Genomic DNA, 27,642 nt, shown 5'->3' with positions numbered 1-27,642 from the left:
TGGTCTTCACTGTTTCATTATCAAGGGTAAAAAGTAGAGGAAAGAGATGATAAGCATTTCAGATGGAAAAACATTTAACATCCTTTTCCATTGTTTCTTATATAGTATTTGCTTACATTATACATCATTCTGTACTGTATTTACTCTTACATTAAGACATGTTGAAGAGAGATTTTTAGTTCAGGAAGGGATATGAGGTGTGAATCATGATTATTAATGTTATGGGTTGAATTGTGTCCCATCTAAAATTTGTATGTTGAAATCCTGACCCCAGTACCTCAGAAAGTGGCTGTATTTGGAGATAGGGCATTGAAAGAGGTAATTAAGCTAGAATGAGGTCATGTGAGTGGGTCCTAATCCAGTAGGACTGGTGTCCTTGTAAGAAGAGATTAGGACACAGACACACAGGAGGGAAGACCCAAGGCCGTGTGAAGACAGACACAGGGAGAAGATGGCCATTGACCGGCCAAGGAGAAAGGCCTCATAGGTAACCAGCCCTGCCAAGACCTTCATCTTGGACTACCGGTCTCCAGAACCGTGAGAAAATGTTGAATTCACTCAGTTTGGGGTGTTTTGTTATAGTAGCCCTAATCAATGACTACAGTTACTGAGAACTTTAAAAAAAAAAAAATTGGTGACTAGTTTCAGGACTATATTGTTTTTAATTTAAAACAAATTGACACCAAAAATGCACTTACTTTTGTCTTATTTTGCACTTTTGTTGAACTTTATTTTACCCTCAGGGCTTTCAGGCTAGCAATATATTTTCTCATGATAGTCACAAGGGTAACTTTTCTGAAGAGTCTCTTACTCTGTTGCTTGATGGTTTGCTGAATGAAATTTGCTGAAGTTCTTTTAAATGTTTTTTTCTTCAGACTTGGTAATATTTGAAATTGGGACCAGTTGGATTGTATTACAACATTAGACATGTTTTGGATTTTTTGTCATCACCACCACCTCCTGTATCTTCTGCAGCTAGTAAAAAGGAAAAAAGCAGTATTATTGGGAGCCAGTGGATATAGTGTTTTTGGTTTAATACACTCATGACATTAGTGTAACTTTATAGCCTAATTAATAGTTTTAACCTATAACAAGTACTAAAGGTTTGACCATTTAAAAACTTGAATTGGTCCATTTAAAAAATAAAATCTAATAAATGATTAGCCAGTTAACATCTCAGTTTCTCAAGAGAACCACTGAACTATGGAATCCAGGAATCTGAGTTGTTGCTTTGTGCCAAGCACAAAGCTTGTTGCCTGGAGATAAAATAATGTTCTTAGTTCAGAGAGTCCTCACTGTAGCAAGAAAAAAATTCAGAAGTAATTTTTTATGCAAATAAAATATAGCAGACCCATATCCAATACACTGAATACTAAAGTGCTTGATATCCTGTTTACCATAAAATTGAGATAAAGATTAAATTTAATTACTGAGAAATACCTTGGCTTTTCACTTGCTCAGTAAAAAATGAGCATTTTGTTACCTTTTTGAAGTGCAAATCAGATCTTATTTTCTGTTTAAATCTCTTGAATGACTCCCCAGTGCTCTCTAGGGGCCTTCAAGACAGCACACCTGGCAGAGCCGCCTGCATCACCAGTGTCATTGGTACCTTGCTCTCCTTACTCACTAGACTCCAGCTTCACCAGTTTTTAAGTTCTTCAGTTGCGCCAAGCTTCTGTCCACTTCAAGGCCTTTGTGTATATTCTGTTCTCTCCCTTTCCAACTCCTCCTTTCTTTGCTTAGGCAAAGCTTACTGTCCTCAGAGTTAAGCGAAGCCCCTTCAGGAAAGCCTTCCCTGATGCCCAGGTTCATGCCTCATGCTTCCTCTGATAGTCATAGAAAACCAATGGTTCATTTGTTGGTTTAATGTCTAGCTCCACCAGATGGTAAGCTTTTTGAGATAAGGGCCCCATCTTTCCCGAGGGCCTGCGTAATAGCACAAGGCCTTGTACAGAATACACACCCCAAAATATGTAAGTGGATGGGTGTCAAGGAGCCAGAAGTCCCATTTTCATTCACCCTGTTTTAGGATATCCTTAACCCTTTAAGCAAAATGCTTTCTCCTGAATTCTTTAAAATACCTCCAAACACAATAGAACCAGTTATTTACAAGGCCTTTTCAGAGAGAGACAACCGGTTTGTTAAACAATTTCTTACAAAACCTTTTGAGTGCTGAGCTCTCTCGAAGTCATATTAGCATTCCACTTTCTAGATGACATCTGAGTCATTTGATGAACTAATATGTGATCCTAAGCATCTTAGCAGAGGCTTTCTAAAGATTATGTTAAACCTAGCAGACTGACTTTAGAAGTTTCATCAGGAAAAACAGCGCTGTGTAGAGACATCTGAGGCAAAGGCAAAGTCCTGGAGTACCTGTTAAGTTGCCCCACTCAGCTGGCCAGCTTTACATGGAGGGCTTCCTTAGGTCTGAAAGTGAGACTGGAGATCTGTAAAACCTTCTTATTGTATGGAGAGGAACATTAAGCTCAGAGAGGTTAAGCAAGTTGCCAAAGTCTCACAGCTAATGCATTGTGTCGCGATTAAAATTGTTTTCTCACCTACCCTGATCCCACTGATTCTATGGTTTTCATACTATTTCTAAAAACTCAGTATCCTGCAGTGGTACCTCAGGAATCACCTTCTAGAGCGAATGAGGAAACCTAACCCCTACTTCAACTGGGCCAATCAGTTGCATCTGGAATTATAAGTAAGATCTTGTTTAGGGGGAGGGGGGACCTGAAAAGCACTAATCAACCTGTAATTACCAGTGTGTGTACAGTAAAGTATATTTCCCGTTTGCATTGATTTTTTATGCTTTTGTCATGGGAGATTAAGCTCTGCTTGACTTTGGGTACTTTACAAGAAGCCAGAACAGAGTCCATCTAACCTTTTTCAGTCATATTTCCTTCTTCCTGCTTTTTCGTCTCTTCTTCAAGTACCTTCATCTTTTCGTCATACTCATCAGCTAAGGTTTTCCATTCCACTCTGTTATTCTGAAGACCATTCAGCATAGGTGTGATTTCTTTGTGAAACCGTGAGAACTCCTAGAGAGAATTTTAAGTCAGAAACTACTTAAATCATATCATTGATTTTCAGTACTTTTCATATGCAGAGAAGGAAGTGTTACGGCACTCAGAGCTGCTAGGATGAGATTAACTCCGCCTTGGAAATGGGATAGGTGCTGCCATCTTTCCTGCCCACCTAAGTAAGTCTATTTGATTTGCTCATGTCCAAGTTCTCTCACCTTTCATTCCGCCCCTGAATGAGATTAGGGTAATACCTCACACTTCTTTGCAGAAGCAAGGACACCACTAATGGTTTTCCTTGTGGGTGACTTTGATTTTGGTTACAGTTTGAAAGAAAAATTCCCATCCAGAAGATTATATGTTTCACTTAAATTATCAGTTTGTGTACTTACCTTATATACAAAAGTACAGACAAAATCAATGAATCCAACTTGAAGTTTAGGTAGTTCATCTTTTTTGTTTCTGTCCATCATAGGCTAGAAAGAGAAATAAATTCTTTAAAGATAGTTTTCTAAGATTGAATGAACAAAATAGACTGATTTGTATTGGTAATTCTTAATAAGTAGCATATTTTTATGTCAGGGTCTTTACGATAGGTTGTTGCTGCAGCACTGTTCTCTCCAGATCTCCTTGTTCCCAAAATTCATTTGCAACCAGAAGTGCTACCTGCAGATAAGAAAGACGGGGTTCATGAGGGTGAGTTTTTAGTAGGGAATTTGCATTTTATTAGTATGAGTGACATTTAAGGATGGAGTTTATAATTAATGCCTGAGGTGTTGTCATACCATATGCTCTTTGGTTTTAAAAAGATGTCACTTACAGATTATGTTGAAATGGGAAGGGGGATTTCTCTTCCTACTTCAGTGTGGTAGACTCATTCTGGGAGTGCCTGTCTCCTGTTTGCTGTCGCCACTACCTCTCAACAGTGAAAAGGAGAGATGGGAGCATGTCTCAGTCCACTGCCTTATGCTTCAGCTCAGACTTCCCAAGTCCTCCTCTTGCCCTGCTTACCTCTTAGCGTCTAGTGTGTATCTGCCTGAGCATTTGTGCACACACGTGCATGCACACACATACAGATTAGAACGCAAACTTACCTGATCCTGATTATGGTGTGAGGATATTTGAGTTAATTTATATAGTTTTTTTAAAAAGTATCTGTCAAGGTTATTGAACTAACCTGGCTAGCTGCCTGATGCCAGGCTTGCCAAGAGGAGTAAAATGTGACCTTTTTCTTGGAGATGCTCACAGTCTGGTGAAGACAGTCATGTAAACAATGTAGTAAGTGCTACGACAGTAATAGCATGAACTGCTGTGGATCAGAGGGAAGGGAGTGAAGACAAATGTCTTAAAGGAGGCTGCACTTATGCTGTAGCATCAAGGATGAATAGTAGTTTGCCAGGAAAGAGGAGGGGAAGACTGCAGAGATAAAATGGAAAATCCAGAGCTTATGAGCTTAGAGTGTGAGGCAGTGACATGGGAGTGGAGAGAAGCTGGGAAGTGTGAGTTAAGGCAGATAGTGACAGGCCATGTGAGCTTTGCTGAGAAGTTTGACTTGATTCTCTGGACCAGTGGTTCTATTCCTTGAGCCCTAGGCTCCCTCCAGGGTGCACTAGTGGCACAAAAAGGTGGTGCCAAGAGAGATTTAAACTAAAGCAACTGCTTTTTTCTTTTATACAGAAGTGATTTTATGCAACTTTTTGTGGGGGGAAAATAGACTGCTTCTTTCTTTAAAAAAAGTTGAAAACCTCCGTCAGTGGGGAGTTTAGAAGGCTTTTACGCAATGCAGTGGCCAAACAAATCTATTATAAGCAGTCCCAGCAGCAGCTCAGAGGAAGGTTGGGGGGTGAGTGATGAGAGGACCACTTAGGACGTGCCGCCTGGTTCTGATGAGAGAGGGAAAGTCCGAACTAAGACGGCAGCAAGAGCGACAGACGTGAGTAGTTGTGAAGTGGGGGAGATGGCCTCAAGCGTGAGGACCCTGGGTGACTGTGTAGATGAAGAACAGAGGAGGAAGAGAGGCATGTCAGCAGGGAGGGGCACAAGTATTTTTGGTTTGGACTTGATGGTTCCAATTTACGATACAATCCACATTTATAGTTGAGCCCAGTGAGGTCTGGCCTCTCTTCTGCTTAGAATTTTCCCTACGAATTAACAGGAAAAAAGAGAAGCTTCTTTCATCCATTAGTAGTAAATCATGTGGTAAACTAATGGCTCCCTGCTCTCACTCCCCAGGGTTGGGGAAGAACTTCCTTGGAAGACACCCTTAAACATAAACTCAGTGCCTTCTAATAACTGAGAGCACACAGAAGAAAAGATTGTAGAAGCAAAACCACCCTTGATAGAGGACGGCACAAATGATTCATCCTCATCGTGTGCTCATTTATCCCCTCTATTAAAAATGCAGACACTCTGAATAATTTTATATAAACTTTTCACAGCCTTCCAATGATACAGGAGTTCTTTTCAGAAAGCTTTTTCTTTCCAAGGCTCCCTCTATTTGTCTTGTTCTGGGACCTGCACCGAATGACCTATTGTTTTACTGACATTTGTGAGCTCTTGAAAGCTGTTTGCTTTTCTTCATTAACAGAAACCCAACAGGGAACATTGTACTTTTGTATTAACTTCTTGAGTTCCTTTTTTCTTCTTTGTAAATTATAAACCGATTGTTTCAGAGGACAAGTCCAGGGTAATGGAAGATTAATTCCTTTTAAAATGTAGTCGTATACAGTCATGTAATTGATGGCTATAATAAAATTCTGAGGTTGCCAGATACCTTCATGTTTATTTTCACATGGGACCTACCTAGACAGTGCCTGAGGTGTGATAGAAAAGGAGAAATACTCGCCTGACTTTGTACCTCCCAGGGCTTGGTTATAGCTGACAAGTCACACGCAGTCATCATCATTGCCCTTTGAAAGAAAACAAAAATTGTTACAATAGAAAAAAAACACCAAACAAGTTATTTTTGCCAAAGGAGGAATAAAATTCTGACGACTCACATAATAATCTCCTTTTTGGTTGGATCAATGGTTACGTATTTGATGGCTTCTTCTTCAGTTTCCATTTTTTCACAGGCATCAACAATTTTTTGAAACATGGTTCTCTTCCTAAAAAAGATACAGCTGTGCAACAATTTTAGCATTTAAGACCAGAGACAAAAAGTGTCTTTAATCCATGCTTTTCAGAATTCAATTTCGACTTGGCACTAGATGTCCACCTGGTGGATCTAAGGGGCCAGGGGAGGAGAACAGGGAATGCCTGTGTAACGTTGGTGTAGAAAGGGTTTCAGACAGAAAAAGCACAAGCCATAAAGGGAAAAAAATAAGTTTGAATACAACTAAAAGTTACACGTGACAGAAAAGATCATAGCATAAATGCCACAGGCTGTGATACACTGTAATGTATAAAACCAACCAAAAGTTACAACCCAACATATATGAAAAGATAGGAAATACAAATGTGAACAATAAGATTTCATCTCACTTCAGATTCACAAAGTAGATTTAAACATGCCCAGATCGAGAATAGTCCAGATATGGGTTAACAGGAACTCTTGTACGCTACTGGTGGGAGTTTAAATTGGCATACCTACTCAGGAGTGCAGTTTTCTATGTGATATAATTGAAGATATGCAAGCCTGCAGCAGTCCCATTTCTAGATACGTACTTTACAGAAACTCATAAATAGACAAGGGTATACAATGAGGTAGTATAGACAGTCATGAAAAATTGGAAAGTCTGAATGTCCATGAAGCAAAGATCATGGTATATTCACAGAGCTGAATATACATTTTAAATGAATGAACTGGATCTCCATTTACCACCAAGCTAAATCTTTAAAACAATGTGTGAAAACACTGCAGAAAGGTGTGCACAGTATGATACCATTTATGGGAAGTTTTAAAACACACTTAACAATACCACGTAAAAGCATGGACGAAAAGGATGAGTACACAGCAACATCAAGATAGTGGTATCTGTGAAGGAGCGGGGGGGCTTTCATGATGGCGTGGGGGTGGGATGCCTCAATTGCACCACTTTTTTTCTACTTAGGGGAAAAAAGATCTAAGGCAAAATCTTAGCATTTGTTGAATCTAGGTTATAGCTATTTGGATATCAATTTATATTTCTAAATACCTGTCTTCATGTTTGAACTGTTTAATAATTTTTAATTAAGAAGGATCAGAGGCCGTTTGATACTGCCCACCCAAGTTGTTAAACATGTAGATCCTATAACTAATTCACCTTGTTCTTACGCATTTTAAGCAACTTTATAGTTCACTGACAAGAAAATGCGCAGAAGCTTGGAGTATCTGGTCTCCTTGGTAATTATTACTATAAACAGGCTGGCACTCTGGTGTATAAACTTTGTGAGTTTGTCAATGTGCATCAGTATCACCAAGATGTTTCAGCTCTGAGACTGTGGCAGGATCAAATGTTTGAGTCTGCAGCTGTAAATACCAGACTCTGGACTACGATGAATTCACCAGGACAAGGAGGCACCTCGTAAGGTTTTGTGGCATCGCTCCTCTGGCAATGCACCAACCTTGCTGCATATCCTTCAATTCAGATTTCTTCACATAACTAATACTAGGGGCTTAGCTTCTAAAATATGTGTAGATGTGTCTAGTAAATTCACTGTGAGGCATCTTGAGGGTATTTTATTAATAACCCAAAAGGAAAATGAAGGATTGTGTATGTGAATAAATGCCGTTTAACTTTAAAGCAGTGGATCGTTTACGGAAGGTAGAACCACATAGAGTATAAGAGTTCTGTACTTACTTGAAATATAAAGCCAGGTCAGTTGCTATTATTGCAACTTCAAACAAATGAATAACTGTTTCAAACTGGCGTTTATTTAGGTTCTGGAAGATGTTTAAACTCTGTAAAATGAAAATTCACAATAAAGTATAATCATTAATTTGCCTTTGATTCAATAAACCAACCAACCAAAACAAACTATGCTTAATAAAATATAGATTATCCCATTATAGAAAGAAGAAAAACTGGGTTTTTTACCTTTTTTTGCTTTCAGTTTTCTCTCTTGGATTAGGTTACCTCTCTCTACTGTACTCTGAGTAAGGTAATTTAAACTATAAAAACAGATACTAATAGCAGATATTCATGTAATCAATGTATAAGTTTTTGGAGCAAATAAAAGTGTTTTCTTCCAGGACTATTTAAGCAAAACAATAGATTTAAAATTTGCCATATTAATTGAGCTTTATTAAAGAATATTTGTCTAATTGTTAGACATGTTGAATTATCTACTACATAATTTCAGAATGAATATAGCAACTGTTGGAAAACTTTCAGAAGCTCAAATTACAATAGTACTCACACAGTCACAGGAAAAAATAATGAAATTCTTCCAAGTTCTTAAAATGATTTCTTGCAATTATATTTTACAAAGACTTGACTATACCTTTCTTCAGAGTTTCCCACTAATCTCTTCATACACAGATCAGCTTCATTTTTTAGTGTTCTAGAAAATGAGAGTAAATCTGGGAGTGGGTTTTAAAAGGTGTGATATTCCAAATAGACCATTTTAGGCATACAGGCTAAAGGACAGATGTATAGTGGTTTTGCCAAATGAAGTTAACAGTTATGCAGTACAGAAAAATTCCACAGGAAAGAAGGAAATAGTCTACTAACCCACGTAGAGACAGAGGCAACATAATGTAGAAAATACTGGACCAAGCATCAAATAATCTCAGACACTTACATAATCTCACAGAAAGCATACTACTTCCCAAGCATTGTTCTGAGCACTTTATGAATACCCTTAATCTCACAACAAACTGCAGCACAGAGGTTAAGTAAATTCCTCAAGGTTAAATAGCTAGTAAGTACACAGCAAAGCTGGTATTTAAATCAGCGCAGCGGGGCACTCCACTGACCTCAGCAAGGAGCCCAGGTTCAGCTCCCTGCTTCTCCACTTGGTAGCTGCGTAATCTGGACACCTCACTTAACATCTGTGTGTATTTGTTTTTGCAAATGGAGATAACAACAGCTGCCCTGCTAACTGCCTAGCACTGTCTGTGATTAATAAATATTTATGGAATGTTGATGCAAATGAGACGAGGACTAGGAAATGCATTTCAAAACTAAGTTGCTACAAAATTTAATTACTGTTCTGTCATTACTGCTGTTATATAAAGTTTTGAAGTTATCCCCAGGTTAAAGTAGAATTGCAAACCTGAGACCAAATATGGCTGCCATTCCAGGAGACAAATACTGGAAAGCAAGAAATGGATGAGTAGCTATTACTGTATCCTTAATACAAGCCTTCACTTAAGTCATCCTTTTATAACAGCTTCCATGACAAGAAAATGGCATTTTACACAGCAGATAGAATAGAGAAGGAAGCTGTGATTTTTCTTGTTAAAATAATGAATTTATAATAGCAACTATAGTTAGTCTTTTTAAACTGAAAGAAGAAATGAACACTCCAAACTACAATAAACAAAAAGAAAGCTTGTCTAACTCAAAATCAGTGTCTTACTTGAGATGGCTCACAACAGCCTCTTGGGCATAATCTCTGCACCAAATCTTCTGGATGCAGGTTATTTTTAACCCAGTCTGGATTGGCCAGGAAGATGGAAGAGTAAGTGAGCCACTGGTCATTTTAATCCCACCTAACCAGCCCCTGATTTTGGTGCATGGTGGCCTTTCTTTGGACTGGTGGTGACCCAGTGGCATGTTTATATCAGTGAGTCACTCCTTTATTTGTTCACTGACATATTTATTATGTTCCCAAAGTAATGTGTATTAAGTGATTCCCACACATTCTTGGTAGATCCAGTAATAACTTAAAAGTCATCTTTGTACTAAGGAGAAAAAGTCATCTTTGCACTTTATAGAAATGCCTTTAACTTTCAGACAAATATTAATAGCACATGAAGTCATTTTAATCCTTATTATATACTGAAAAATTTGCTAAGAGAGTGGGTTTCAGGTGTTCTCACCACACACACAGGTAAATATGTGAGAAGATGGATGTTAATCGACTAGTAATCATTTCACTATATATGTATATCAAACATGTACGCCTTAAGTATATGTAATTTTAAAACCCCAAAACATTAGGAAAGAAGCCAAATAAAAACAGAATGGGGGGTACCATACAAAATGGGCTGCTGAATTTAAATGAGTAATCCCTTAGGATAGACCTAGACTACAGAATTTACACACGCAATCTCCAACCACCAACCAAGTAAATCAATATTCATTTTTAATGTGCCAATTACTCTAATAGATGTTGCCTTTATTTGTAAAGCTGGATACCTGTTGCTATTTGCTAAATGTGTGTGTGAGAAAAAGCTATATATAAAGAGATATAAAAATAAATGATTAATGCTGTTGTACTCCATTTAAGTCATACCTTTTTTAATCCAAAATAATAAAGCAAATGCATTAAAGCAGACCGTCAAAAAGGTCTTTCACTTTACAAAGTGAATCAACACTGGATTTTAAAAAAGGATGATTAATGACATACTTTTAAAATTGATATAATTAAAAGCAAATTTTTTTCTGTATAGTATAGGGAACTATATTCAATATCTTGTAACATACTGAAAATATATGAAAATGAATATATGTACATGTATGACTGAAACATGCTGTACACCAGAAATTGATACAACATTGTAAACTGACTGTATACTGCAATAAAAATTAAAATAAATCGGTATAGTTAAGAAAGGAGTGTACATTCAACTTTTCAGTACTGCTTCCTTTGTTGATAGCACGATTTCCTGAATTTCACTCTTACCATATTTTCTCATTTTTACTTTCATCTAAAAACACTGTATAAGTCTCCTAACTGAAAAACCCTTCAAGTCTATATTCTTTTTATTTCTCTTTCCCCTCTTTCACAGCCCTTCTTAAAAGAGCTTCTAAGTGGTTTTTTTTTTCAGTTACAAATATAGATTCATATAAAAGATCCTGCTTCTGTTTTGTATATTAGTTGCTAGAAAGCTCTTGACCAAATTTGTGGCCCATGTCTAATAAATGCTTGTACCTCTCACTGTACACATGTGGGCCTTCACCATGCTTCATCTTATTTTTATTTTCTTATTAGCCCTCATGTCCTTTAATGTATTCTTTTCGGAAGCTCCATTCAAAACTTTTTGGAACAAATTGAGGATTAAACATAGATAAACGCATGCAATGTTTTTTAAGTAAGCAAAGGCAGTGATCTCTTAATTAGAGCAAGAGGTCCAAGGCGGGAACAGCACACCGGAGAAGTAAGGCTGTACCTCGAAAACCCAGTTTGACAATACAGAGCGTCAGCAGAGGAGGAGCTGGTGGGAAGGCTATGCTGACGTACATCTGATTCCTATTCCTTAGTGTCTGTACCAAAGAGAATAACAACCTGTGTAACAAGAAGGGAGGGCAAGCAGGCAGGCAGCAACGGCCAGATCATTGTAAGTGAAGTAAGCCAGAAAGAGAAATACCATATGAGATTGCTCATATGTGGAATCTTAAAAAAAAGAAAGAAAGAAAGAAAAAGACGAACATAAATACAAAACAGAAACAGACTCATAGACATAGAATACAAACTTCTGGTTGCCAGGGGGAGGGGGATGGGAAGGGACAAACTGGGAGTTAGAAATTTGTAGCTACTGACAGGTATATATAGAATAGATAAACAAGATTATACTGTATAGCACAGGGAAATACAAGATCTTGTGGTAGATCATGGTGAAAAAGAATGCAACAATGAATATATGTTTGTTCATGTGTAACTGAAAAATTGTGCTCTACACTGCAAATTGACACAACATTGTAAAATGACTATAACTCAATAAAATAAAATTTAAAAAAAAAGAAGGGAAGGCAAGCAGGCAGGCAACAACAGCCAGATCCCAACAGAGCCAGTGGCTTCACAGGCTTTGCTTAATATGAGCCTCCCCAACTTCTGGAAAGCCCAAATCAAAGAGGTTTTCCCCAGACGACAGAAACAGAACTGGAGAGAGTGTTTGAGACAATAAACAGGAAGCTGAGGCTGTCCTCAGCGCATTCCTGCTCTCCCCTCATAGGATTCTTCAGCAGATAGCTGGTTCCTTCAAGGGGTGAGTGATTTTAAAAAGAAAACAGGCGTGAAACTGCTGCATAAAGATCACAAGAACACAAAATCATCTAGGCTCAATGCAATTCCAACCAAAATACCAACAAGATTGTGCATGTGTGTATGTAAACTGGCAAAATTCAGATGAAAATACAGTGTTAAAAGCCAAGGCAATCTTGAGGGAGAACAAAAGTGGAGAATTTATACTTAAACAAATTAAAATTTATTATAAAGCTATAGTAATTAAGATGGCAAGGTATTGACAAGAAACAAACTCACCAGTGGAACTGAAGAGAGTGCAATCGCAGTCACACCTATTATAATCAGATTTATGACAAAGGTCTCACTGAAGTGTAGTGGGTAAAGGGTAGCCTTTTCAATAAATGGTGCTGGGTCAACTAGATGTCTACAGGAACAGAAAAATTGATCTCTGCATCACAACATATATGAAGATAAGTTGTAAAAAGACTGTGGATCTAAATGAGAAAGGTAGAACAGTAACACTTTTAGAGAAAAATATCTCCATTACCTTGAAAAAAAGTTTTTTAAAATGAGAAAAGAGAGCTAATCTTTCAAAAATTGATCAAATGATTACATTAAAAAATAACTTCTGTTTACCCAGATCCAACATTGAGAGTAAAAAGGCAACTCAGAAGAGGAGAAAATATTTGCAATATGTATTTCTGACAAAAGATATATAAACCAGAATAGATAAGGAATTCCTACAAATCAAGTTGAGAACAAAGTCAAGCAACTGCAACACAGAATTTCAAAAGGCCAATAAATGTAAGAAACTGTAGCTCCTATTGTTAATCAATGAAATTTAATTAGACACAAATTAAATTCAGTGCAATATCACTGCATCCCCATCAGAATGACTGAAAAAATGAGAAAGATGGAAAGTACCAAGTGCTGGGGAGGATGGAGAGCCAGTGGAACTGTTGCTAAGAATATGTATTTGTACAACCGTTTTGGAAAACTGTCAGCATCCACTGAAGTTGAACATACACTCACCCTATGGCCAAGCAACTCTATTCCCAGGTATGTACCGAACAGAAAACCATGTGCGTGTTCATGAAAAGACATGTACTAGATAGATAGTCATAGCACACCGTACATAACAACCCTGAATGAGAAGTCATGTAAATTTCTTTCAATAGTTTACTGAATATATAAATGTAATGTATTCACTCCCACACATACACCCCAAACTAAGAAAATAACAACAGAAGAAAGGAACATAAAAGGCAAATGAAAATATATCAAATTTTTAGATTTGGGTCAACAGAAGTTCTTAATTTTAATGCAGTCCATTTGATCAATTTTTTAAAATACCCAATGGAACATGTGAAAAATTCACACCAGTAGTTTCAATCCATAGTTTCCATAGTTTCAAAAACACAAGAACTCAAAGAGGAGATTGTAAGGCAACAACAGTAAAATTAAAAATAATCTGGCAGACTTCACACTGGTCAGAATAGCCATTATCAAAAAGTCTACAAATAATAAATGCTAGGGAGGGTGTGAAGAAAAGGGAACCTCCCTACATTGTTGGTCAGAATGTAAATTGGAGCAGCCACTATAAAAAAACAATATGGAGTTTCCTTTAAAAACTAAAAATAGAGTTACCATATGATTCAGCAATCCCACTCCTGGGCATATATTTGGAAAAGATGAAAATTCTAATTTGAAAAGATACATGCACTCTAGTGTTCACAGCAGCACTATTTACAACAGCCAAGACATGGAAGCAACCTAAATGTCCATTAACAGATGACAATATACAATGGAATATTATTCGGCCATAAAAAAGAATGACATATGCCATTTGCAGCATGGATGGACCTAGAGATTATCACACTAAGTGAAATCAATCAGACAGAGAAAGACAAATATCATTTATATGTGGAATCTAAAAATAAAAATGATACAAATTCTATTTACAAACCAAAATCAGACTCACAGACATAGAAAACAAACTACAGTCACCAAAAGGGAAGTGGGGAGAGAGAAATTGAGAGTAAGAGATTAACATATGTATACTACCATATACAAAATAGAAAAACAAAAAGGATTTACTGTATAGCACAAGAAACTATATTCAGTATCTTACAATAAATTATAATAGAGTAGAATAAAAAAAGAATATATATACATATATATGTACAACCAAATCACTTTGCTATATACCTGAAACTAACACAATACTGTAAATCAAGTATACTTCAATAAAAAAAAAGTTGCACCAAAAAGTATTTTGGGTCTACATGAAGAGATTGCATACTCTGTGGTTATTTGGTGTCTTGTTATATGTGTGTCAGTTACCTCAAGTTTGTTAATTAGATTATATCTTTTGTGTTTTCTGGTAGTTCATCTAACTTAAATTCTACTTTATCAGATTTTAATATAGGTATAGAGCCACATCAGCTTCGTCTTCATCAATGTTTCTCAGAGAGATTTCTTGACAACCTTTCAGCTTTTAACCATTTTGTGGCCTTAAGAGTTAAGATGGATCTATTGTAGTTGATATAGAAGATCCTGTCTATGCTCCATCCACCTTCCCCTGGACCACTTTGCCATTTCTGTGCATGGCAGCCTACCTTCCAATAGCCAACACTTCCATCTTTTTCAGTTTTTTTAAATTGAAGTATAGTTGATTTACATTGTTGTGTTAGTATGTGGTGTACAGCATAGTGATTCAGTCATACATGTATATATTCTTTTTCATCATAGATTATTACAAGGTATTGAATATAGATCCCCATGCTATACTGTAGGACCTTGTTGTTTATCTATTTTATATATAGGAGTTTGTATCTGCTAATCCCAAACTCCTAATGTATCTCTCCCCCATCCTCTTTCCCCTTGGATAACCACAAGTTGTTTGCTATGTCTGTGAGTCTCTTTCTGTTTTGTAAATAAGTTCACTTGTGTCTTATTTTAGATTTCACATATAAGTGATATATTTATCTTTTTTTGACTTACTTTGCGTAGTATGATAATCTCTAGGTCCATCCATGTTGCTGCAAATGGCATTATTTCATTCTTTTTTATGGCTGAATAGTGTTCCTGTGTATGTGTATACACACACACACACACACACACACACACACTATATCTTTATCCAATCATCTGTCAATGGACACTTAGGTTGCTTCCATGTCTTGGCTACTGTAAATAGTGCTGCTATAAACATTGGGGTGCATGTATCTTTCAAATAAGAGTTTTCTCCAGATACACAGTTGCATCTTTTTGGAGGGTTGTAGCACCCACTTTGCCCATAGACACAGGTGTCAGGAAGTACCAGAGAGTTAACATTCCCCAGAGGCACCCTTCAGTCAATGACTGACAGGTGTGGAAGTAGTGATACCTCAGCTCCCTTGACCTTTGCCATTCTGACTATATTCTAGGATTTCCTCACTGTATTAAGCACCAATTGTGCTCTCTGGTAGCCGGCTCAACAGCATCCACTTCAAAGGCTGCCTTGCCTTCCCTGCATCACATCTTCCTCTCCTACCCATGTTCCTTGCACCTTCCAATAAACTACTTGTAATTGAAAAAAAAAAAAAAAAGAACTAGCAGCACCAGTAGTAGAATGAAACAGATGGAACTGAATATAAAAGCAGTATAATTGATAAAATCCACATTAAACCTACTCAAATAGAATAAGCAGCTGACATACAACAAGGGCAAAGTCCACAGTCTTGAGGAAAATTAAAACAAAATGAAAAAATATATATAAATATATAAAGAACATAACAGCAATAAATGGCAAGAAGACTCAATATATCATCATTGGTATTCCCAATATATTAGAAAAATACTCAAAGATATAATGAAAAAAGAAACTTTCCCAAAATTAAAAAAAAAAAGTTGTATGGATCATAAGTGTAACTGATAGCAAGGAAAAAAATAGATGCAGAATGGTCACCACCTAGACATTCAGACAAAGGTACTAAAATATGAAGAATTAAAGATCATAAGTGTCTAGGCAGAAAAATCAAGTCACATGCAGGGGAGAAAGTCAGATTGGCCGTTTATATCTCTCAGGACAATGTTTAATGCCAGAAGACACAGGAGAAAAAGGAAGTGTGACCCAGAACGTTATATCCTGCCAAACTGACCTTCAAAAATAAATGTAACAAACACATCTTCTTGGGCATGTACTTAGCTTAGACTCTCTGGGGAAAATTACCAGATGACACAAATCTAGCTAATCAAGGTACGAGTCAAAATAACATACACGGGAATGGACAAGCATGGTGAAGGGACTGAGGTTAAGTATCAGGCCCGTTTAAAAGCAGAATTAAGAACAACCAACTGTGCCTCTTTGGTCTCGGCCACAGAAGAGACGACAAAGGAACATTGTCTTTCAGGAAGTATCGCAATGAGACACTCACTGAGGCTCTGAGGCCTCCCCTCTTCAGAAGCCGGCCTGTGGCAAATGCGGTCACCCTGCCAAGCAGAAGAGAAAGTGTAACTGGACAGCCGCGGCCGAAGGCGGCTCCTACAGACTGTACACTGAAGATTCAGGCGTGGATTCCGTGGAGGAACAAAACCTAGACCCAAGAGAGCCGCTGCTGCGGTACCCAGTTCATCTCAGGAATTTCCACAATTAGTCGTGCAACAGGTGTTATGGTTTAAAAAAAAATGGTGTAAATTATACAGCAAAATGTGAATTTTATGAATACTGGTAACAGTAAAGAAGCACTAATGATAGTAAATACCTTACAAAACAGAGGTGGAGATGTGGGAAGCAGTGTAAGTATTCTAACTGTGTCATGTTTCACACAGGGAGTTCAAAGATGCTGTAAAGTTAACACATAGTCTAAAATCAAACATCTAAATGCTTATGGAAAATGTTGTAGTTTTTCATAACTTCCCATAGCCATCTGTTGATTTTAGAGTTCTATTTAAGAACTAATATCTCTTGGGTAAAGACACAATTCTCTGAAGTTCTGCAATTCCTTCTATTAAAAAACTTTCTTCTGTTAAATTTGAGTAAAATTAAATATTTTTACTTCAGGTAAATAGAATACCACTCAGCAACAAAAAGGAATGAATCACTGCTGATTCACTCAATAGCAAGAAGTCACAAAATTATTATTCTGCATGAAAGAAGCTGGCACTAGAGAGTAAATATTGTATGACTGCATTTATATAAAATCTAGAAGAATCAAACTAATTTATAGCAGCTAAAAACATTTCAGTGGCAGCTTAAAGCTGGGAGGGGAGAGGGACATATAGACTGCCAGGGGCACGAGGAATCATTTGGGAAGACAGAAGTGTTCTGTATCTTGAGTGTGGTGGTTTCCCAGCTGTATGAATAGAATTCATAGAATTTTTATGAATTATTCACAGAATTTTTAGGAATTATACATTAAAGGGATGTAGTTTATTGTACCCACATTATACTTCAATAAACTTAATTTAAAAAAACATAATTGACAAAATATGATAACTTGGAGAGTAAGATCTCATTTTTATAAAATTGTTTCTCTCCATCCTGCCTGTATATAGTCACAGGGCGTCTGCAGTGAAGGTCATCAAATGTTAATGAAATGTTTATTTCTGAGCGGTAGGATTTGGAGTGATTTTTTTTTTATATGTATCTTTGGAATATTTCCTATTGCTTGAATTCTTATAGTGGGCATGTGTAATTTCTGCAACCACTACTGTCATCAATTTAAAATATAGATAAGCATGTTAACATCCTATTTGTTCTCCTAAGCTTTGTACTAGAAATGCCATGTACAGACAGGTGCTCAGAACAAGAGAGGAGGCCTCATCCCAGCCCCGCTCCTGCTGGGCCCCCACTGGCTCAGCTGGCTTCACCTGCTCAGAGTCTAGTTTTGCTCTCCCTCTGCCATTAACAGGCCATCTCTGTCCTTCCTTTGCCATTAAAATGGCAATAAAAATATACATTCGGTGTAGCACACCAAAATAGGTAGAAGTGACTCGAATGCATTCTGACAAGGGCTCTCAGGTGAGGCGAGGCCAGAGCCAGCGCCAGCAGCCCTAGTCTCCAACGTGGTTGTGCGACACCCATCAGAGAAGACTGCCGATAGGTTTGTGGCTTGCTGGTGACCCCACATCAGATATTTATTTCTTCTTCATTCCTTCTTTGTATTAAGATGGTGACTATGTTTGTATATGCAAGACTGCAACATTGTGCTGTACACCAGAGATGGACACACTGTAACTGACTGTGCTTCAATTTTTTAAAAAATGGGGTTTGTACAAAAAAGCATAAATAAGATTATCATAGACTTCACAAAGAAGTATTTTGAATAATAAATGCGTTGTTATTGATCTGAGCAATTTTGTCATTTTTACAGCACATTATAGCATTAAAGTTTATACCCTGACAAATTTGGCCAACAATGCTTTTCCACCTATTCATTAGGTTAAAGGGCAGATTTCTGACTAGTTTCAAATATAGATGGTTCTAATCCTCAAAGTAGGGAATCCAACTCTACTGGGACATAAAGATATCTTAGTTCAAAGCCTGTTAATATACAAAATGAGTAATGCCCACAAAAAGAAAATTGCTACTTAAACCCTAAAGATTTCCCTTATTTTTAAAAAAATTTAAGTTTTTAAGTCTAAATATTTTTATTAAATAAATAAATTACTGCATTGTCTCCCCAAAATGTGAAAAGAACATCTGATGGTTAAAATTTCTTCTTTTTCCAGCGTTCAATGTGCCTGCTCATAAAATGCCCTGTGATTGTCTTCCTTGCCTAGTGACTCTATTTACAACCCTTAAAAGTAAGCAATTAGCAGGTCAAATAGCACTGTAGACAGGTCCTCACCGAGGTGGCGTGGATTACTAAGATGCCGTATTCCTTTTTAGAAAGAATAAGCCTTTACATAGCCATCAAAACCAGCTCAGGCTGCAAAGTAAACAGCATTTTTAAAAATTAAGATGGGAAACAACAACTCTATTATAAACTCTCAAATTCCAGAAAGGAAAAATATATATTCTACTAGGAGCCTTTCAAATTTAAGCATTTAAACATTTGGCTCTAGTTTTTAAAACTTACTCTGCTTCAGTAGGTAAATGTAAAACTAAACCATGAATTATGTTTTGATACTACTTGCCTGTAGTGTATGTGATCAGTGGAAATGCATAGAAAATTCATACTCCAAAATAGAGGACTCTCCCAACCAGTAAAACAAAGACTCATAACAAATTGAGTGATAACAATTTACTCGTATCTTCCCGAATTACTTTCCGTTCTACTCTTTGTAATTCTCATAGAACAGATATTATCATCATTTTTATAGTATAAATCCCACTGTACATGAGAATTAGGAAAAAATCTTATTAAAGATGCAGATTCCAGGACCCAAACCCCAAGGAGTTTAAGAATGAAACCCAGAATGTGTTTGTTTTTTGTTTTTTTTTTAAACAGTCTGCTACCCACCTCCACCCCCTGCCCCAAGAAATGGACGATTCTGACCCAGCTGCTCTGGGTTGCCCTGTCTGGACACCGCATCAATCACCGGCTATTAAAAACACTCAAGTCAGGGTTTTTGGTGGTTTTTTTTTTTGGTTCCACTTTCTGCCTGCTCTCTCTGTCTTACAAGTTTTCCCACTTGGCTTTTCATTACCTGGAAGAATGTACTATTATCTCTAAACTTAGACATATTTCTGTGTACTCCCTCCCCTGAGCCTTATAATAAAAGATTATTATCAAAACTGAAAAAAGCTCTCCTCTCCAGAGGGCTTATTTATCCTAATGAGCTTGTGTGATTCCGGACAGGTTCTCCGCTGTGACAACACAGTGTTCTCCTCAATCTAACAATGACTCACTTGAATTGTTTTTGAGTTAGAATTTTCTCAAGAGATTTTTTTTAAAGGTGTAACTATATTCACAACTCTTCCTACAAGCCTATATACCCCTTAAATAAAATCGGTAAAAGGAAGAAAGACCGCCTTCTGTGGGATGTTAGTCGTACATGATACTGTATAAATCAAAGTGAAGACCAAGCTGAAGAATATGAAGAGGAATATATGCATGTATATGTATGACTGAAACATTATGCTGCACACCAGAAACTGACAACACTGTAAACTGACTATACTTCAACTGAAAAAACAAAAAACAAAAAACAAAACCAAGATCAGCCACTTCTTGTGAAAAGCTTCCTGGTCACGCCCCCTTCTCACCTGTGCCCCGCCCACTCAAGGGGACATCTCCCTCTTGAGCTCCCAGGAGCATCACTCAGCGCCTCTCGAATGGCAGATGTCCCATCTGTCTTACATCCTGATTTCACGCCTACCTCCAACTACCAAAGCTTGACTTTCTCATATATGGTCACTGCCTTACAGTGCGTGCCCTACTAATAAGAAAATCTCTGGCTGTGTAACCTCCTTTTCACGCATCATAAACTTTCTTTCTCCACAGACCCACAGAGATTCTGGGACTTTCCATGGCTCTTTTCTCCTCTCTCTCAGCTACTTCCAACTTGGTTGTTCAAAAACTGTTGCAACACAGCAATTTCTATAGTTGACTTCAATAAGAGTTTACACTGTTGACTGCCATCACTCAAGGCCCTCCTCTTTCTTAGCAATCTCTGTGGGTTAGTGCTTTGATCCAGAGCTTGTGAGCTGCCCTGGAGAGAGACTCACATACCTCATCCTGTAGCAGAGTCTTACTGTACTCCAGGTGGTGCCTCTCCAAGATGGAAGATCCGTGAAGCCTTGCTAGTGGAGATGTGGACCTAGGGCAAGGACAAGCCAGCATTTTAGCTATTTAAAGAGTACACCTTAGGTCACACGATACAGAATCTTTACAATCTGAGGATTTTTTTTCCTTTTCCCCTCTCCCCTAATGCCTGTGAAACAGTCAAAAGTAACATATTGGAAAAGAATTTTTAGATTTAGAATATGAGAATATGCTTTTAAAAAAACACCCTAATTTGTTGTATGCATAAAGTGATCGACTTGTTTAAACTAGGAAGTTTGGTTCATCCTATGCTCCTAAAATCTTTTAGTTCCCTGGAGCTTATGGTGGTGACTATGACTCATAGAACATGGAGCAAACTTGTTGAAGCCCATAGATTATTTGCATAGAAAGTATTTAAGAATTATCAGAAGCCAAAATGAAAATGATTATAGAGTTAACATTTCTTTCCTCCTCCAAGACAGTGACATCAATTTAAATTTCCCTATTGTTAATGGTGAGGTCACAGCTTTATATAAGTGGGGTCTTCAGTAACATGTCTTTCTGTAGTTCTTCCTGATTGAGGAAGGGGAAGTGACATTGAAAATAAAAAGGTGAAAAGGTGGAGAGAAGCTGACGTTAAAGGTCTACATGGATAATTTGAAGACTTTCTTATAATTTCAAGCAAGTGAGAAAAATCAGAAATATGGGTAGCAGCCTTGGCAGAGAAGTTTCATTTAATTTCAGAAAGAACAGAGCTTTAAGGAGAGGAGTCATTAACAGGTCACTAACAATCTGGTAAACCAAATACTCAAGTTTGAGAACAATCAGACTGTGATCAGTATTATAATTGATCATAATTCAATTATTAACATGTGTCAGCACTGGAGATTTTTTAAAAATGAATAAAGCTCAATTCCAGTCAGAAATGAGTTGTATCTTTAATTCCTTTAGGTTGAAAAACATCAGTCAAGAAAGGCTGCTGGGGAGCTGGATATTCAACCAGCCTCAGAATGACACCTCACAGATGATGTATTAATATAAAGGAGAAAATGTACCTTTACATAAAGACATCTGCTGGATATTGTCCATAAACAGTTTAACTTAACCTTGTAGCTAATGGAACAAAGTGATAACATGAGCCTCCTGATGCAATGCATTGAAAAGGACACATCATCTACGTAGAATTCCTGCCAAAAACCTGTACCCTGAATCGTCATCAGAAAACTAAACAAATCCACATTGAGGGATGTGATGCAAAACAACTCATCTAGCCTCTTCAGAAATGTCAACATCCTGAAAGATAGCAAAAAGCTGAGGAACAATCCCAGATTGAAGGGGAGTAAAGACACTTGACAACAAAATGCACTGTGATCCTTGATTAGATCCCAAATCAAAGAGAAAAAAGGATAGCTACAAAGGACATTATTGAGAAAACTGGAAAAATTGGAATAAACATTCCATATTGGATAATAGTATTGTACCAATACTAAGTCTCTTGAGGGTGATCATCATATTGTGTTTATATAAGCAAATGTCCCCCTTATCCTTAGGAAATACACACTGAAATACTTTGGGGTGACATGTGATGAGGCTTGCAACTGTCTCACAAATGGTTCTGTTAAAAAAAATGATTATTTTATACACAGACATGCACACACACATCTGTTAACCCAGCGAGTAGCACCCCAGCTCCCTGAAGGAATTTGAGGATGGGGGTGGGGGACCCTTGTCAGCATTCCCAGGGGAATTTTGAGGTGGTAAAGATGACTGAAGATCAGCTACAAGTAAAATTTACCCTAAAATAAAAGAAGTAGAAAACGGTACTATCTGTAGATGCAGAACAGGGAGACTGATGTTAATCTGAAACAGTTTAACTGCTTCAGAATTTGTGAGCACTTACAGAATAATCACTAGGACATTCCAGAGAAGGTTCAGAAAGAGAAAATGATGCTGAATTGCTGTTATGAACCCTTTTATGATAAGGCTTGTGAGAGAGGAAGGCCAGGGACAGCATGTCTCTGGATTTCAGCGAGGCAACAGAGCAGCAGCTTCAAGAAACGTTCTGTGCAAGTTGGAACACTGAGTATGGTCACTCAATATTCAAATACTGGACAGCAGAGCCCAACAGGTGTGGCTTAATCACCTGTCTTCAGCCCCAGGGGTAGGTTTCTAGTCCCTGGCCCCAGAACTCTGCCATGGGTTTTGTCCTGATGCACAATTTTATCAATAACTTGAATGAATATTGATGGAAATCATGACTATTTTATTTTCAGATGACAAAAAATGAAAAAATAACTTACCCATTGGCTCATAGAGTATGTACTTAAATGGCAATTTTTTTTTTGCTTTAAAAAATATTTTATTGTGGTAAGAACACTTAGCGTGAGATCTACCCTCTTAACAAAATCTTTCACGTGTACAGCACAATATTTTTAATATAAGTACAATGTTGCACCAATTTTGAAATATTAAAAAATGCTATTTAAATTTTTTTTAATAAATACAAATAGAATGGCCTGCCTTGTGAACCACTGTGGAGAATCCAGTGCAGATGCTGCCTAGAGGACACAGGAGGGAACACAGCGGGGGGGGGGGGGGAGGGGGGGGCGCAGATTAGCTAAATCCTAAAATTCCTCTGATTTTTTTCCCTGATAACTGCATTTCTTCAGGGACAAGATGGGGGGCAAAGGAAATTAAAAGATGAGAGAATTGAAAAACTAAACAAGAAAAAGGGGTGAAAGAGATCAGAGAAATCTATAAACCTATAAAAGACTGGCTAGAAAAGTGCAGCGAACCAAGAGAAGACAAGTACTTGAAGGAATAACAAAAAATTTGAAAATGGCAAGGTTTTTAGGGCGTTGCCAGAGGGCAGAGTCTAAAGCTGGGAGATAAGGGTGGAAACCAGAACCACGGGGGGTCAGACATTTTGGAGATGAGTAAGCAGACCAGGGCACAAGGTCAAGCCAGATTACACGGCACAGGAGCCTGACCAGTACCATTAGCGTGAGAATGATTCAGTCGGAGTCAGCCTTTTGTTGACTGCTTTTGCCAATGTAAGGTCTCCGTATCTTTGCAGACTCCTGAGCAATTTCTCCAGCACAGTAAGGGTACACATGTTCATTAAGAATCATCTTTGGGGGAGGATATAGCTCAGTGGTAGAGTGCCTGCCTAGCATGCACAAGACCCCGGGTTCAATCCCCAGTACCTCCATTAAATAAAGAAGCCTAATTACCTCCCCTCCCACCACCAAAAAAAGTCATCGTGCAAAAAGACACATTTGATCCCAGCAGCTTATTGGAGCTGCCAGAACCACGTACACTGTGCTCAGGTAACTAGAGTCGGGAGCTGAGAACCTGCACCCTTATAACTGCACTTTCCTTCTCGGGCAAGAGAGAAAGACAGCAATGATGTGAAGATGCCAGGTCAGCTGACAGAAGAACAAGGACCAGGGATGTGAGTGGTAGTGAGCCCAGGAAGAAACGTTCTCCAGCTTGAGCCGGGGGAGTGTCACCCAGGTGTGTACAGGTGTTTAAGTCGAAAATCAGTGCTGAAACAAAGTTGAATAAAGGAGTGAAGGCATTTACAAATAAGGCAGAGGCACCAGGACATGTCCACATGGCCCCATGTGTTCACTTACTTCATCTGATACAAATTATTGGTGCCTCTGTGGTCAATGTCGTGACAGAAGGCAGCAGCAAGCATGGCAAAGGCTTCAAGATCCGTGTAGTATTTCTTTAGTCTTCCTGTCTAAAAAAAAAAAAAAAAAATATATATATATATATATATATATATGTATATGTATGTATATATTTACTTGGATGAATACACCTCCACAGCATGCGCAGTGAGGCCTGCCTGCCAGAGGGGATCTGCTGTGTTTTTAGAGCAAGCTGACTTTAGTTCTTGAGGACTGTAGCTCATTCTGGGAAGTTCCAAAGCCAGCAGATAACTGAACTTTAAGGGTGTAAGTCCATGAACGTCAGAGTGATAATCCACCCACATTCCTTGGGATCATCTCCAGGGGATTTGGGGGTTTATGGGATTGTGTCCATGAATTCCAAAATTACTGATGTAAAAGAATGGACTGAGGGGGGAGGGCATAGCTCAGTGGTAGAGCCCATGATTAGCATGCATGAGGTCCTGGGTTCAGTCCCCAGTATCTCCTCTAAGAATAAAATAAAAAAAACCTAATTACCCCACCCACCCAAAAAATAATACATAATAATAAAAATTTTTTAACTATTCAAAATGAAAAAATAAAAGAATGGACTGGGCCTATTCCCCACCACGCTCAAGAGGAAGACATGCGGGTTTCCGCCGATTCAGGGCGCTGGTACCTACCATCAGCAACGTGAACATGGTCTGCCCCACATTGAACCCGTGTCGCCAGTTGTGGTAAGTGACGGAACGGTACCCCTTTCTCACCGTGTACATCCATCTGGTAAGGACCTGCCACCGAAAGAAGACACCACCTCTCAGACTTTGGAAAAGAATTCTAAAGGTTAGAAGGTCTGTGAGAAGCTTATCTGAAAAGATAGGCTGGGTCTTGTTTACAGGGTTGAAGCCCATATATGGATGAAGTTAATCATACTTTAAAATCCAAACTGAAGTGAATCTTTTGAACCACAGGAAGTTTTAGTGGAGGGCAGCAACAGAATCCCACAGTCTTTTAAATTAGATACCCCCCTGACCTCTACGGGTACTTTGAATTTCTCCACCACATTTATTTCAAAAAACAGCCGAAGTCCGCACTGAATCAGGCCATGCTCTGTGATGGGGAAGTCACTGAAGCGGAATTCATACAGGTCTGCTGCCCGAGGGTCTGGCAGATCCTCCTTCTGTTGAAACAAGCGTGAAGTATTCCAGATTACATTCGTTTTTTTCCCTTTAGTCTCACACATTCAACACTGGGCATAAAACAAAATTACAATAAAAGGATATCAAATGCAATTCACGGAGCCTCTCCATGCCCAGTACTGGGTTATGCATATAATCCTCACAACAAACCTGCACAATTATCCCCAGTTTCCAGATGGTGAAACTGAGGCTCGGCTATATTAAGAAACTTGTGATGGCATTCAATTCCAAATCAGCCCCCAGCGGCTATTTGCCTTCTCTGATGCAAAATAAAATGTCTAGTGGCAGCAGCCTAATCCATTTTCAATACTCAACTTCTCTTATTTCCCTATTCCAGAAATATTCAGTGCACAGTAGATGACAGCTTAATTCAATTCTATTGTGTTTTCTTTACCTGTTCAGTGACACTTTCCTACTAGTCTGTGGGCTCCACACCGATGGGGTCGGGTCTGTTTTACTTGCTGTTGTATCTCAGAACCTGTGGTGCCTGACCCATGGAGATGCTGGGTGAATGTTTCTTGAATGAATGAATGAATGCAAGCATGCATGCATGCCCCCGCAGTGTCCTGGTACACTAGCAGACATCACATTTAACCCGCCGCTTGTTAGGAGTTAGGACTAGGTGAGAAAACAGTAAATGAGGCACATGAGTATTGACATGGCCTGGGAAGTAAAAATATGGGCCTTGTTCTTAAGGAACTTAATCTATTGAAATGTTTATAAAATACAAACCAGTGAAAGGTGAGAGCTTAGAATATTCACAGAGCACAGCTTCAAGTGCCAGGGCTGTGGGAGAAGTTGCAGGCAGGCCGGGGGAAGTAAAGTAGGAGAGGTTCTGGAGGGGTGTATATTCAGCTGATTTGGAGGCAGGCAGGGAGGAGACAGTTCCATGGGAGGAAAGAAGTAGGAAGGGCTGTGTGAGCGTGCACGAGCAATTCAGTTCAGTGAGTATTTATCTACTGAGTCTGTTGTAAATTCTTAATGCTGTGCTAAGGTCACATGCCTTAGTAAGCTCAAGGTTTCCCAGGGGATAATTCATGCTCTATTTGTACAAATTTCCACACCAAATGGTACGTGACTCTTTCGGTACAATTATGGTTTCTGGTTTCCAAACCCTAGAGTCTGGGCTGACCCCTCACACCCTTGCCCTTCTCTCCAGGGGGCTCCTTGGTCCTCCTGTGCCCCCTTCTCACCAAGGCCACTCTCAGACTGGCCAATTTAGGCAGAGATCTTTTTCCTGCAGCGCAATGGTGCCAGGAGACTAGTGATCAGTTCTGGATTGGGGATTAGCTGCATCTCCTAGGCTGAACAAGACTCAATACTCTCATCTGGGAAATGGGAACAACAGTAGCATTTTTGTCTTTGTTGTGTTAATGAAAAAGCAGTAGCAATTTTATTTGTCTGCATCAAAGACAAGTAGATAGGATTCAACTCAGGGCCCCTAGTAACACTCCTCAGAACTCCTTTCTCCAATTCTCACAGAATCTTCCATGTCCTCCACTGCTCTTTCTCGTCACTTTCTCTCTCCCTCCAGGCCCTCTCAGATTCCTTACCCATGAAGGCTTTCCTTTTTCATTTGTTCGTTTAGTATTTACTCATTCCACAAACATTTATCAGTTTCTATCTGTGTTGGGGCATTATGGACAAAGCAACAAAGGAAGCAGACATGTCGCTGCCCTGAAACACACGTTCTCACAGGGAGAGACAGAAAATAAGCACTCCGTTTACAAATCAGACTAAGAGGAGAGTTGCGGGCTGTGGGGTGGGGTACCCCAGGCCACAGAGCCTCCCTGCTGGAGCTCACCTCTGCCCTACTGTTCTGATCAAATGTGGAATCTGAAATATATGCTTGTTTGTTTCTTGGGTTCTTAAGTCTTATGCAGCAAGGATTTGAGACAAGCCTAGGGCATATTTTACATTCAAAACAGGCTGTTGTTTTTTCGTTTTGTTTTTGTAAATCTATTGGTTCTTGGCCCATCTTATTGCTTCTCCAATATAAGGCTCTTCCTCC

At 38.5% G+C, this 27,642-nt stretch overlaps 2 protein-coding genes across 2 annotated transcripts in view; one reads left to right on the top strand and one right to left on the bottom strand.

The window, feature by feature from the left end:
* The window catches only part of LOC105084242 (protein FRA10AC1), a 74,059-nt gene extending 71,400 nt beyond the window's left edge, over window positions 1-2,659 (top strand). The window contains exon 15 of the mRNA XM_031461411.2: window positions 2,611-2,659. The gene's annotated coding sequence lies outside the window, so the exon portion shown is untranslated. The remainder of the gene's footprint in view (window positions 1-2,610) is intronic.
* PDE6C (phosphodiesterase 6C) overlaps window positions 910-27,642 on the bottom strand; it is a 53,399-nt gene continuing 26,666 nt past the window's right edge. Inside the window, exons 12-22 of the mRNA XM_010974296.3 lie at window positions 25,466-25,612; window positions 25,116-25,223; window positions 24,412-24,521; window positions 20,741-20,828; window positions 7,808-7,908; window positions 6,026-6,133; window positions 5,872-5,935; window positions 3,618-3,692; window positions 3,419-3,502; window positions 2,888-3,044; window positions 910-975 (exon numbers count right to left, since the gene is read on the bottom strand). Of these exons, the coding sequence (XP_010972598.1) occupies window positions 914-975; window positions 2,888-3,044; window positions 3,419-3,502; window positions 3,618-3,692; window positions 5,872-5,935; window positions 6,026-6,133; window positions 7,808-7,908; window positions 20,741-20,828; window positions 24,412-24,521; window positions 25,116-25,223; window positions 25,466-25,612 (1,104 nt within the window). The 3' untranslated portion in view covers window positions 910-913. The remainder of the gene's footprint in view (window positions 976-2,887; window positions 3,045-3,418; window positions 3,503-3,617; window positions 3,693-5,871; window positions 5,936-6,025; window positions 6,134-7,807; window positions 7,909-20,740; window positions 20,829-24,411; window positions 24,522-25,115; window positions 25,224-25,465; window positions 25,613-27,642) is intronic.

The sequence above is a fragment of the Camelus dromedarius genome, chromosome 8, assembly GCF_036321535.1.
Source record: "Camelus dromedarius isolate mCamDro1 chromosome 8, mCamDro1.pat, whole genome shotgun sequence".
Taxonomy (NCBI): Eukaryota; Metazoa; Chordata; class Mammalia; order Artiodactyla; family Camelidae; genus Camelus; species Camelus dromedarius.
The sequence above is the reverse complement of the archived record's forward strand: the minus strand, read 5'-3'. Positions and strand labels throughout refer to the sequence as shown.